The sequence below is a fragment of the Atractosteus spatula genome, chromosome 5, assembly GCF_055471065.1.
Source record: "Atractosteus spatula isolate fAtrSpa1 chromosome 5, fAtrSpa1.hap1, whole genome shotgun sequence".
In the NCBI taxonomy this organism is placed as follows: Eukaryota; Metazoa; Chordata; class Actinopteri; order Semionotiformes; family Lepisosteidae; genus Atractosteus; species Atractosteus spatula.
The window spans coordinates 41,134,090-41,146,924 of NC_142710.1; the positions used below are offsets into that span (position 1 = coordinate 41,134,090).

General features: G+C 43.5%; 1 protein-coding gene across 1 annotated transcript in view; it reads left to right on the forward strand.

Moving 5' to 3' along the window:
- The first annotated feature begins 338 nt into the window (after positions 1-338).
- zswim8 (zinc finger, SWIM-type containing 8) overlaps positions 339-12,835 on the forward strand; it is a 54,458-nt gene continuing 41,961 nt past the window's right edge. Inside the window, exons 1-3 of the mRNA XM_088916405.1 lie at positions 339-2,618; positions 10,122-10,275; positions 11,480-11,574. Coding sequence (XP_088772531.1) covers positions 2,441-2,618; positions 10,122-10,275; positions 11,480-11,574 — 427 coding nt within the window. The 5' untranslated portion in view covers positions 339-2,440. The remainder of the gene's footprint in view (positions 2,619-10,121; positions 10,276-11,479; positions 11,575-12,835) is intronic.

Consider the following 12,835-nt stretch of genomic DNA (forward strand, 5'->3'; position numbering starts at 1 on the left):
GCACGGAACTTCAGCCTCACCGCGCGTGCCTGTATTATTTACATCATAGCAACCGCGGAGGAGGAGGGGGGTTGCTGGGGTCAAAGGTTACAATGCTTTCAACCACGATAAATCGACAAAACAGATGCACAAAATTAAAACGCTCACACTCGAAGTCCTCCAAAGTTGTTAAATACAACCCTGATGGCGCAGAACAGCCATATACGGGGCGGACTGTCGTAGAGAGAACTCCGCTGCAATAAAAATAGCTGGTCTTCTGTGCGAGAGGCACCCGTGTTAGTCCGAGTGTGAGGCGGAAGTTGGGATCAGCTGATGGAGGAGACTGGGCTGAAGCCTGTAAGCTGAAGAGCCATCTTCCCCACCGGAGAGACAGAGAGTGGGGGGCAGACGGGAGAAATTAGGGGGATCCCGGTTTTTAAGGGCGGCTCGAAACCGTTGCAGAAGGACAGCAGGAAAAGCGGCGTCTGTCAGCGAGCAAACCGGGGTTTATCGTGAGACTTCATCCGGAGGGCTGAACGGGAACCGGGTCGGCTGTCGAGCGTGCAAAAGACTGGATGCTTTTAAAATACAAAGGAAGGAAGGAAGAAAGAAAGACGACGGCATGAATAAACAGAGTCTCGACTGAATAAGACATCCAAATGAAACAAGAAGGGCAAAAACGTTAGTTAAATGTGGTAACCGGTGACTACACAGGGCCATTCTTTCAATTGTCAGTATAAACAACACTGTTCAGAGTAACTCAGAGACTCGAGTTTGGACTGGAGGGGCTTTCTGCCAGCGGCTGAAGGTATACATTTTATATGTAAAAAAAAATGATATCGGTGTTTAACTAAACGTGGAAAACGATGACAGTCTGAATCGGAAAGGAGGTTACTCGGCATTGCTATCTAATCGCCAGCTAATCGAGCTGGGACAAAACAATGAGAAGAGGTGTCTTTCATTTGTTTGATCCACGTTGATTTTCTGCGAGGGAAGACACAAATACTGGGAGATATTAAACAGCAAGTATATAACATTACTAGAAAGAGCTGTGATTATTACAGTGTCGCGTTGCCCCCACTCAACACCGGAGCCGAAGCGCCCAGCAGACTGGAGGAGAAGTGGAGGGGTGAATGAAAAACAACATTCAAAACTTGACGATTTCCAAGGAAGCCGCACATGCAGAGGTTAGAGTCGCTGCTCCAAGTCGTGTTTCCATTTTACTCCCCGCGTTACATAACCTGACGCCGAGTTACACAGCGAAGGAAACCAGCGAACGCTAATCCAGCATTTCGGATGTCCAGAAGTGCTTCTTCGTTTTCAGCACGTACACAAGTGGTTGGCATCGTCTGGGGACTACAGGGGAGGAAAAGTGCAGTCGGTCACCGGAGCGTCGTGCGTCGGGAATCCCACTCAGGGTAGTACCGATTCAAAACGACTGAGTCACCTAATTAAAGCCGACGATTTGTGCGAGAATGAATGCCCTTTCAGGGGCAGTGATATTAAACCGAGTGGAAAGGGAGCACTAGACAGGAAGAACCCAGCGATCTGAGGAGCGCAGCGCTTATTTCAGTACAGTTAGGTCCACAGACAACAACTGTTCTGAAAATGATTTAGTGTCAATAACCACTAGAACACGGAATCCCCCAAGAAATTTCCCCTTGGTATTTTTTGTTATTGTTCTTATTTGTATACAGATGTAAAAAGGATAAGATAATATGATTTGATAGGAAGACTGTAAATGTCAGTTAAGAGTTTTGTATTACAAAGTGCTGTTTTTCTTACACTAACAACACGCAGCCTTTTGTAAAAAAAAAACATTTTTGAATACGTTCAGACACGAACGCTGTGGGGGGGAAGCGTGACAAATATCGCCCTCTGTAAGCGTTGTGTGGACTCATATCTAAGTTAAAGCACATTAGGAATGTCACAATTGTTGTTCGTAAAGTTGCTGCCTTTCCGAGTCTGGGACACGGGAGTTGGCGAACCCAGTGTTGCTGTACTGGAAGAGCAGGGGTGAGCATGAATCACTCAGCCTTACTGCTGGTTCTTTGAGCCCCTCCCGAGTTGAACAAACCAGCCTCATTGGAGCCAACCCGAACTGCAGGTCGATAAACGTTGTAGAATTAAATGTCGAACGTGGGCCTGTGAAGTGACGGTCCGCCGGGCATTTCGCTTCATATTCGGGAAGACTTAATATTGCATAGGAAAAAAAACCCTAACAAAAGACAAAGCATCGTTACTTTTGCACGTCCCCTCTGCGGTGAGCTTCTTCGACTCTTTGATTTGATCGTTTCTGCTCGCTCCCTCCCCCGGGTTTGGAGTTTTCGGAGTTGAACTGCGTCCCGTCCCCCCGTCCCTCACAAGCAGGGCAGCTCCGCGTCTGTGTGTTGTTGTGTTCGAGTTGGGGGCGGTTTCGGTTGTTGCTCCGAGTCCCCCGACTGCTTCGCCGGTAGATGTGATGGAACTCATGTTCGCCGAGTGGGAAGACGGAGAGAGGTTCTCCTTCGAAGACTCGGACCGGTTCGAGGAGGACTCGCTGTGCTCGTTCATCTCCGAGGCAGAGAGCCTGTGTCAGAACTGGAGAGGATGGAGGAAGCAATCCGCAGGACCCAATTCCCCCACTGTCAAAATAAAAGGTGAATCCATTTTTTCATTATTTTGGGCTGTTTGTGACTTTTTAATCACGTTTACTTTTTGGGAAACCTAAGGTTCATTTCGGTTTGGGACAGTTCTGTAACGATTTTGCTAATGTTTTACTGAATGACTTACTTTTACACCCGTCTATACAGCTGGGTATTGTACAGGAACAGTTCATGTAATGTACTGTACCTGGCTCAAGAGTACAACAGCAATGCCTCACTGGGATTTGAGTCCACAGATCTCTAGATAACGAGTCACAAACCCTGACTACTGCTCCACAGTACTGTTCTAACTGAATCATCTCTAGCTTTTGTTGGCTCTGTCCCTTTATTTCTAGGAAATAAATGAGTGGTTCTCCTCACAGTTTCTCAACTATAGGCTCTTGACTGCGATGTCTGCCAGATAGTGAAAGCTCATTTTCAGAGTAGAGACAACTACAACTACTCTGCCTCTTTCTCTGAAAGAAGCCTGCCAGTCTCTCTGCTGGCCACTCTGCCTCCTATTACATGTCAGTCCCTGGATTCTAGCAGTTTTCTATTCAAGTAATAGAAAATCATATGTGTTTACTTTTATCTTCCACATAATTAGTGGGAGATCAGCAAGAGGCACTGTTCACTCTGGACCTGACAGTGGAAGCTGCAGTTGAATAAGTTGCCAAACCGGGGACTGAGTGCTGTTTTTGACTGCTTCCAAAAGATTTGGATACAATTGTGCAAATATCTTGCAAATGACTTTTAATGGAGATTATTACACAGAGGTAGTAAAAACAGATTCTAAATACAAAATGGGGAAACTCTGAGCTAGAAGAGGTTACTTATGAAAAAGACTTTAAGTGTTGATGTTGACACATCATTTACTGATGGAAAATGTATAGAAGCCATTAAAAAGTCCAACCCAATACTTGGATATATAGCTAGCTAAAAGTGTAGAATTAAATTAAGGGACATTTTGTAATTTAAAAATTAAGTTTATAAAGTACTAGTAAGGCCTCTTCAAAATAATGTGTACAGGTCATAAGAAAGACTATGCTACTCTGCAATCTGTCCAGAGAAGAGCAAACAAATACATTCTGCGGCTTAAAATAATGCCCTACAGTGACAGGCTGAAGGGACTGAGACTCTTAGTTTTGGACAGAGAAGTATTGAAAATCCTCAAAGGCACTGACAAAGTTAATGCAGTGTTTTTTTTTCCCCCAGAATGAACATGTACTGGTGGAAAACAATATGGAAGTGTATTTAAGAATGAGAACAGAGATGCTGCTGTACCCAAAGGGTTGTGGGAGTATGGAACAAGCTCCCCAGTCATGCTGTTGAGACCAATTACCTGGTTTCTTTTAAGAAACACCTGGATGATTTCAGCAGATCTATTAACTACAGACGAGTTGGATGGGCTTAATTTGTCATCTTTAAAGCTCTTACGTACTTGGTTCTTGATCTTTTGATCTCATGATGGGTTAGAATAAGGTGTTAACCCTGGTTTCCTGGCCAGGTTCCACTCTGGGCTTGGTCTCCTTGAATTTCCCCCTTGATTAAATTGGAGAGAAATAAGAAATGTCTCTCTTCTCCACCATATCTACTGTGTAGTGGGGCTGCTGGTGCAAAATGGTCATCATGGTCATCATGCATTGACCCTGTAGGTGCTGCATGGCACTGATAAATGGCTGCTCCCCACTTTGCCAGACACTTGGGGATAAAAATCACAGATGCAAGCCTCGGTTATTAATGCAAATAGAAAACTACTCATTTTCTGGCCAACTTCGGAAACTTAAAATTACTAGCTCATTTTTGTGTTTTTCCAGACTGTTCACATTTCATGCAGTGTTCTGGGCTCGTGCCAACACACCAGGGTTAACACCTTCCCACTCTCCTTTGAGATTGTGCCACACGCTGTATTTAACAAAAGCTACTCTGTCAAAGCCAAACACAGGCTGCTCCAGCTGTACAGTGTCACCATTCTCACCCTGCTTGTATCCCCTGGAACACACAGGCTATGGGCTCCTGTGAAAAGACACATTTTTACCTCAAGGATTATTGATTCACTGAGGAGCATTAGAATACTTTTACCCATCTGCTGAACAAACTTCCAGGACGTCCCTTCAGCCTCTGTTGCTGTCTTCACAGTGTTGCAGATATATTTATCCTTTCATACCAAAACTGGTTTCCTTTGCTTGGCAGTCGCATAGTAGACCGTATCAAGGAAACGTGATGATGAATGATATCTTGAAATAATGATATCTTGAAGAGGGAATGTATCATGAGTGGCATTAAGGGATATTCCTGAAGTTTAGGAGGAAAAACAGAAAACTTGTACGTGCAGAATGTTGCATGGAAACTGCCTGAAGGTGACAGACAGACATGACAGACATTGTGCAGCACTGAAATTGTTCTTTAGTTTCGGGATATCCTGTTTATAGCTGTGCGTTTTTCTAGGCAAAGGTGGTGTTGAGATCTGAGATGCGTACAAGCTGTCAGAACAAACCCTGATGGTTTAAATTGTAACTTTTCAGTCACGTCCTGGAATGTACCAGGGAAACCTCTTATAACATTGAGCATTTCATCAAAAATATCATTTTTTTTTCTAAATTATATTTATATCTCTTCCACTTTTGTAAGTTTATATGGTGGCCTGTGAACAAAGATAAATATTTTTGCACAGCCTGGCAAAATGTCATTATCCTGCAAACGTACTGACTTCCATTGTAGTGCACTCGCTTTCTGTTACAGGTTGGAAATGGTTCAAGCAGCTTCCCCCAAAGAGAGGAACGAAACGTTTGAACTTTTTTGAAACCCCAGTGCCTTGGGAAAATGGGGTCAGCCAGTGGCGCTCAACGTGCCCCGTCCTCGGTAGCAATCTGGGAAGGGGAGTCGGAGCCAGATTTCCTGCTCATTCTGGAAGCGGGCTTTATCTCCTCGAGGGTTTGCTGAGGCCCCGTGAGGAGTTCTGCCGCGGCTTATTGCGTTTTGCGGCGGGTGCCTTGTAGTACTCTGCCCTGTTCGGTAGGAAAAAGTTGTGCGGAACGCACTGCCACTCCTGCCAAAAGCTCTCGTGAGTGATTCATGGAAATGTTCGCATTGGTGTTTCTGTGAATTGAAATTAGGCAGCGGTTCTCCCTCCCCTTGCTAGTTTCATAGCTGTCGGCTGGAGAGGAAAGAGCCGATAGTGGCAGCCTACACCCTGCGTGTCCACCCCCTCTTCTGTATTCTTAGAATTCCAGCAAACTTCTTTCTACCTCTCAGACTTGCGCTCTGGGAACTCTCTCTTTCTTAGAAGCAGAAAGAAGAAACACTCCGCAGTGTTTACAATGGCTTACGTCTATTGGGCTTTTAAAAACTTTTTTTTTTCCAGAAAAGTGCCCTGCCTGGAGGGAGGGACTAGTGCTTAGAGACTTTGAGCCAAGTTGCAGGGTCCGCATACAAGGTGATCTCTGCCTTTTCTGCAAACGTGACCTTCATGGTTTGAATGTGTGACTATAATTGCCCTCTCATAGTTTTTTTTTTCCCCATAATATTCTTTCTCACATCACAGTGCATATTATAACCTACAATTTTTTTTTTCTCCATCACCATTACAATCCGTACCAAACATCTTAAGATCTAAGCATATATGTGTCGCTTCAATGTTTTTGGTGTTGTTTTGATCGATTCATGGCTGATCACCATGCACTCGAGTGACTTTGTTGCATAAACATTAAGCAGGCACATTGGAATTAAGTAGGTTTAACCTGTTGAATGTCAAGACTGGTGAAAAATCAAGGAGAAAGACAGAGAGAGGTTCTGGTAGCATTAAATAAGCACTATGAGAGGAATGGGGCAGAATCCCACAACACAGCATCTCAGCTTGGTGCAAAGCAGCATCGCAGATGTACAGCTTGTACGGTCTCAAAAGGTGGCCACGCAATCCGCCACCTTGCGGCTTTCATCGTAAGCCGCCTGTTGATTAACCAAGTAGATGACCAAAGTTTATCGCCGTAATTATTTTACTGAGCATGTTTGTTCAAATGTCAGAGCTGTTAAAAAAATCTGTTTCCAGTCTGTTAAATGTCAAATTCAAATCACTGCGGCCAGTCCATACCAGGGTTCTATATATAACTGCCTTGAGCACTGAGATCTCAGTGAGAGTGACTGAAGCCGTTTTATTTTCTTCACTGCCATTTTTTTATTTTCTCAATGTGTGAAGTCGCCATCACCGACTCAGTTCTTCCCGGAATACAATTTTCCATGGTCCGCAGTCTTTGCTTTAATGATAAGTGGTGACGGACCAGGCGCAGAAACAGCTGGGGTTATTTTCCAGGACGAACAGGCTGGGATGGAGACTGGGATGTACAGTAGGGGCTGTTGTTGAGGAGCTTGGGAAATAGTGCGGAGTAGCCTTTAGAGTTAGGGACTCCGCAGTGTACTGCTGGCTAGAACTGACTACTTGCAATGGGGGTGTTGTGATGGTGGTGAGATCTGCTGCAGGACTGGTATGTGTGTCCGCAGTGGTCTTAGTTTTCTCCACATTAGTTATACTGTGTTTAATAGCAAGGGCTATTAAATATTACAAAATATTTTTCCTATAGATGTTGGAAATGTTAAATTACTCTTAACATTGAGAAACCAAACCTAAAAGCCATGCAGTTTAACATTTCTGACTACACCTACAGCATTCAAAATCCCCAAAAGAGGACCTTGTATTAGCTGATGTGACCCAATACCTCATTCTGACAAATGCGTTCACTTTCAAAAATGATCTTATCAAGCCTTTGTTAAAATAAGCTCAGTTGCACTCTATTTCTTGATTTCTTCTCAGATTTAATCTTAATGTTTAAGAGAACTCATTAGAAACTCCAATTGCTTAGCAGAATAATCCACTTCAGGTTTCATAAGCTGCACGTCTTGCATGAGGAAGCAGCAGAAACAGACTTCAAGCTTGTTCTTTATTTGAAGAATCTGAAGATGTGTGGATCTAACATTACATGTATTGCTTTTTTTTTTGTGTGCAACATTCATTTTTTAAAATAGCCTGCTACTTATGAAAACTACAGTAGATCGAACGTAATGCAGTGGAAGTCTCATTTTCCCGGTACTTTGTGTGGTTGACACATTCGCCTGTAGCCAGACGAGCTGTCCAATAAATTTAATTAGGTTGGGTATGAATAGACAGTTTGTCACATATAGCCAGTGTTTAAATGCGAAAATCAATCTCTCACCTTTCTGAGGAGCTGGTCTGCCGGACTGATAGTTCTACAGTGAGACAGCTGGCCAGGGGATGTCTTATATAATGGCTTATGGCTCTTGTAAAGCCTCAGTGCTGAGTTGCAGTAAGAATAGTAAGCAGTGTAACCACTGCGATTGTCTCAGTTTCCTGACTCACACTGACTCAGTGGCTCTCCCATATCCCACACACTGCAGAACGCCAGTGTTTCTGTGAAACACCTGGACCTCTCATTGTACCTTCATTGTGTTTGAATGGGAGCAATTGTGTAAAGAGTTTAAGGTTGGGTTAGGGAGATTGGCTCACAGAGGAGTGCTAGATATAGATAAGTCATGGGTCTTTTCAAGGTGAGTTATATAATATTCAGACGGGGTGGGGGGGGGTATCTGCAACAGGAATCCCGGGCTTGTGTGCTTTCACTTGCCAGGTTTCATTGCTCCATTTTGCTCTATTCTGTTATTGCTGTTCTATGAAGTGTTGCTTTATTTTAACAGATGTGCCCGTTCAATGAATCCATTATGGACCTCCCTGCTTGCAGTCCTTGCAGTGGATCTCTGACAAGGCGGTTAAGTGGGGACACAAGACAGTCTTTGAGACGGACTTTTACTAAACGAGGGGCGCACAAGTTATAGAAAAAGAATGCTTGTAGTTTGCGCCCACACTTTGCTGCTTCACCATCTGTAGGAAGAGATGCCGCCACTCGGACACAATGCCTCCTATTGAGCAGTGCAGTTGGCTCAACTTGTCCGTCCTGGTATGGTCAAATTCGCAGCTTCTGCTGTTGGGAGTGCTTTCTTCCATGTGCTTAGAATGCGAGAATGCTCTTGAGCAGTGTTGCAGGTAGTTTACATCAGAAAAAGGTCTTAAACGAAACTGTAATTGCAAACCAAAAGACCCCTTTGTTTAAGAGAAGCTTTATATCCTCTCCTTGTTGGCTTTCCCTCATTTTGTTGCTTTTTAGCACATTTCTAAAGCAGTCTCTCCTTTTCTCAAAATGCCAACTATCCGTTTGACAAAATTAACAAAAACGCAAACAAAGTGCCTAAAGGGATTCTAAGTGGATGACGTCGGGCTTCATGATCGCGTTGTCTGTATTGTGAAAAAGGTGGTACTGACACCGGTGGGCAGGTGTTTAGATATGACCAGCAGGTTGGCACGATGGCGCAGTGATTAGCATCGCTATCTCCATGGAGTTTGTGTGTTCTCCCGGTGTCCGTATGGGTTTTTTCCCACAGTACAAAAACGTACTGGTAGGTTCATTGGCTTCTGTAAAATGAGCCCTGGTCCGAGTGTGATTGTGTCTTTGTGTCTTGTGACGGACTGGCATCCCGACCAGGGTATATCCCGTCTTAAGCCTTGCTTGCTGAGATGGGCTCTGGCTCCCCACCACACACTCTGAATTAGGTAAGGTGATTAGAAAATGGAATGAGGTACAGCAGCAATGTGGGATCACCCTTCTTTTTATTAGCTTAAAGCTGGAGAGCTTCTAGCCAGTAAAATGTGCACTGATAGGGGACATAATGAGAGGACAAAGTGGTGGGCTTCTGCTACCAGCAAGAACAGTAGGAATAAGGTATGGCATGTATACTATGCATTTTTCAAATAGTCGTTTACTCCTACCTCTTTCATTATAGTGACAAGGCTAGTGCTGTTGGGGATTGAACTGCCGGTTCCAGTATTTTTCAGCGGGATTGAGTTAAGGGAATCCTTCTGCCCTGGAAAGCCACTGAGAGTTTCAATCAGTTTGACATGGGGTTCATTATATTTAGTCAAATAAGCATGGGACTATTGTCTGGGTTCCTTATTATTTTTCACTGTTTCGTTTTCAAATCTGTTATTTGTGGCCGACTTCAAGATGCAGCTAGGATCAAGATTTAGCATCTTTGCTTCTGGCATTGAAGATACTTATACTTGGTGAGCAGATGGTGTTAGTCAGTGGATACTGTACAGAGATCCCTTCATGGAACTGTTCAGATAAGTAATATTGCTGAAATAATTGGGAGGGGATTTGAGACGAAAGTAAACCTACCAGTGTGTCTTTGGCATGTGGAGGAAAACCCACATGAACATGGGGAGAACTCCACACAGGTAGCATGCCAGGGATTAAACCCAGGTCCCCCAGCGCTGTGAGGCAGCAATTGCATAACAAAATAAGTACAGCAACATAGCCACATTCAGTCAGCTAATCGGGTGCTGCTTTGCTTTGTTTTCCCGCACCAAATGTCATGTTTCTTTCCCAGAGCACACCCGCAGGGATTATGACTGTATTCTCATCTCCTGTTGTTCTCCGTCTTTGTTCTGTCTAGATGGCCAGGTGATCCCGCTGGTAGAGCTGTCGGCCAAGCAGGTGGCCTTTCACATCCCCTTCGAGGTGGTGGAGAAGGTCTACCCCCCAGTCCCAGAGCAACTGCAGCTGCGCATCGCCTACTGGAGCTTCCCTGAGAACGAGGAGGACATCAGGTACCCGCCTGTACGCTTAGCATAGACATTCCAAGCTGTGTGACCTGTGGCATCTTGTATATAATCCAGCAACAGGTACTGGAAATGTCACATGCATGGCTTTATTCAGACAGAATACATTCTTTGAAAGAGTCTCGAATAGATAAAACTACATTGCAAGATGAATCTTATTTTCCTCTACGGTAAAATGGCAATTTCTCTTAAATAATGACCTTTCTATGTGTAATGAGCAATGTTCATGGTAGGTGCTCAGAACCATCAAATAACAAGTCTAATCCTTCAGTCAGAAATGCATTTGAATAATAAGGCAGTGCAAGGATAGTTGAAAAACAATGTCCGAGTGTACCTGACATGTTTTAGAGACCGAGTGTGGTATCCCATACTGCTTGGTTGTATTTCCCCTGGGATCTGTGCTTTTAAAACAGGCACTGGATTTGCCATGACTCTTACCAGGAAGAAACGGCTTTTTCATAATGGATCTACAGAATGATGGAAATGCATAAGGCTGTCAGACAAAACCTCGTTTTTAAAAGAGAACGAGAGCGTTTACTCTACTGGGCGACATCGTGGCTAAGTGGTTGGTACGGATGCCTCAGAGCTATGTTCCCGTGTTCACATGGACGTTCTCCAATCACTCTACTTTAAAGACGTGCTGTCTAGATTGATTTACACCTCCTGTGTTATCTCATTTGCAGGTTGGCACTCCCTCCAGTAATCTGGTGTTCTGTCCAGGGCATAGCCTTGCCTTGCCTGAAGGTTTAGACTCTGGCTCACCACGGCCCTCTTAAATAAAGCAGTAGCCAAACACATATGGATGCACCACTGAGCTGAAAGTTTTATGCATCCAGCTCACAGTGTCTCACTGTGTGGGGGAAGGATAGACACACACATCCACTCAGGAATTTTTAAATTGGTAATCTCGACAAAACTTTCCACATCAAAATGTCTTCCCCTCAAAAAAAAAAGGCAGTTATCCAGTCTATTTCTGCACCTGTGCTGTAAATAGCATGACAGTGTGCGTCACGCCCTGCATGACGTGTTATTTGTTGTGCTGCAGCAGTATTGCATGTCAACGCAGATTTTAATATGACAGTGCTCTGTAAGTCTGAATGTAGGCACATGTATCCAAGCAGTTTGTTTAGACAATCCTTGCTGCTGATTCATTCCTTGCTTGGTAACACCAGCACCTTATTCCTCTCTGCAGGCTGTATTCCTGCCTGGCCAATGGCTGTGCTGATGAGTTCCAGAGGGGAGAGCAGTTGTACCGGATGAGGGCTGTGAAGGACCCACTGCAGATTGGTAAGGCATAGTGTCTCTGCCGTGTTGATTGTTTGTGGTTCATCTAGTTGTAAGGATATGTGCTATATACACCCAGCTCAAGTAGAATAGTTCATTCATAAGGACTTAATCTGCAACAAATCCATGTTCTTACCCAGGGCTTGCATGTAATCCCGGTAACATTCTGTGTAAAACTGTTTTTCCTATGACGGTGTCCTCTTTTGAATGAGAAAGTACTGCCATGCTCAAAGTAAAGTAAAGCTCTTTTCAATAGCTTGTTATCATGTTTTGGGCACTATTTGAATTTTCCATGTTAGAGTGAAAGCCACAGTTGTTTCTAAATGGGAGTTCTCTGTGGACATGCCCGTAAATCAGAGATTAGCGCTGGAAAATAAAATGTGGTCTGTCTTACATTTTTAAGTCTTTGAGATGGGGCTTAACAAACTAGGTATCAAGTAAGAATATTGGAAGTACCAGAATATTGCTGTGGCTCAAGTTCGCTTTTAGAAAAGCTTTCCTGTTCTTATTGGCAAGGTACTTTTATTTGCAGCAGTTATTTTTGCTGTTTGTTCCCTCTTGTACTTAGAAAACAGCTCTCCATTTGTCTCCAATCAGTAGGCTGTGAACAGTCCCCTGTGAGTTGGCTGTTTTAAATGCTACATAAATTTTTTTGATACAAATGGGAACATAAGAGTCCACTTCTAGTACACTGGCTCACAACTGTTCCCAGTCTGCATAAGGAGCCCTGGCTCCATCTCTCTACTGCCACGATTGGGCGAACTTAATTACAAAATTGTAAGAACGGATGTAAATGAGAGGAGATTTTTTTTTACCTATTTAGAGGTTTTGCTTAGTTGTAGCTCATTTATCTGAGAATCTCATTTTAGTTTTAAATGTCTTTTAAGGATTGCTTAATAAACGTGTTCTAAAATATAACTAGAACTAGTAACTAGAATTTTCAATAAAGTAAAATAAAGCACAATGTATTTATGACTGTTGGTCTCTATCGACCCCTTTCTCGAGTTGCTGTATCATTGGGTGATGTGGAAGATGAACAAATGTGTTTTGGAGGTAAAAAGTGACAGTTTTTGTTGCAGACACATTGTTATCTTCATACAATAGTACAGCAGGAAACAGCTAAAGATAATCAAGGAGTTTAAACCCAGGCAGTTTCTGTTCTGAATGTGTACCTCTGCAGAAAGCAGTGATTTTTCCTAATACAAGGATAGAAGTCATTAAAAGTATAAGAACATTTTTAAAAGAAAACAAAAGCAGAGCTGTG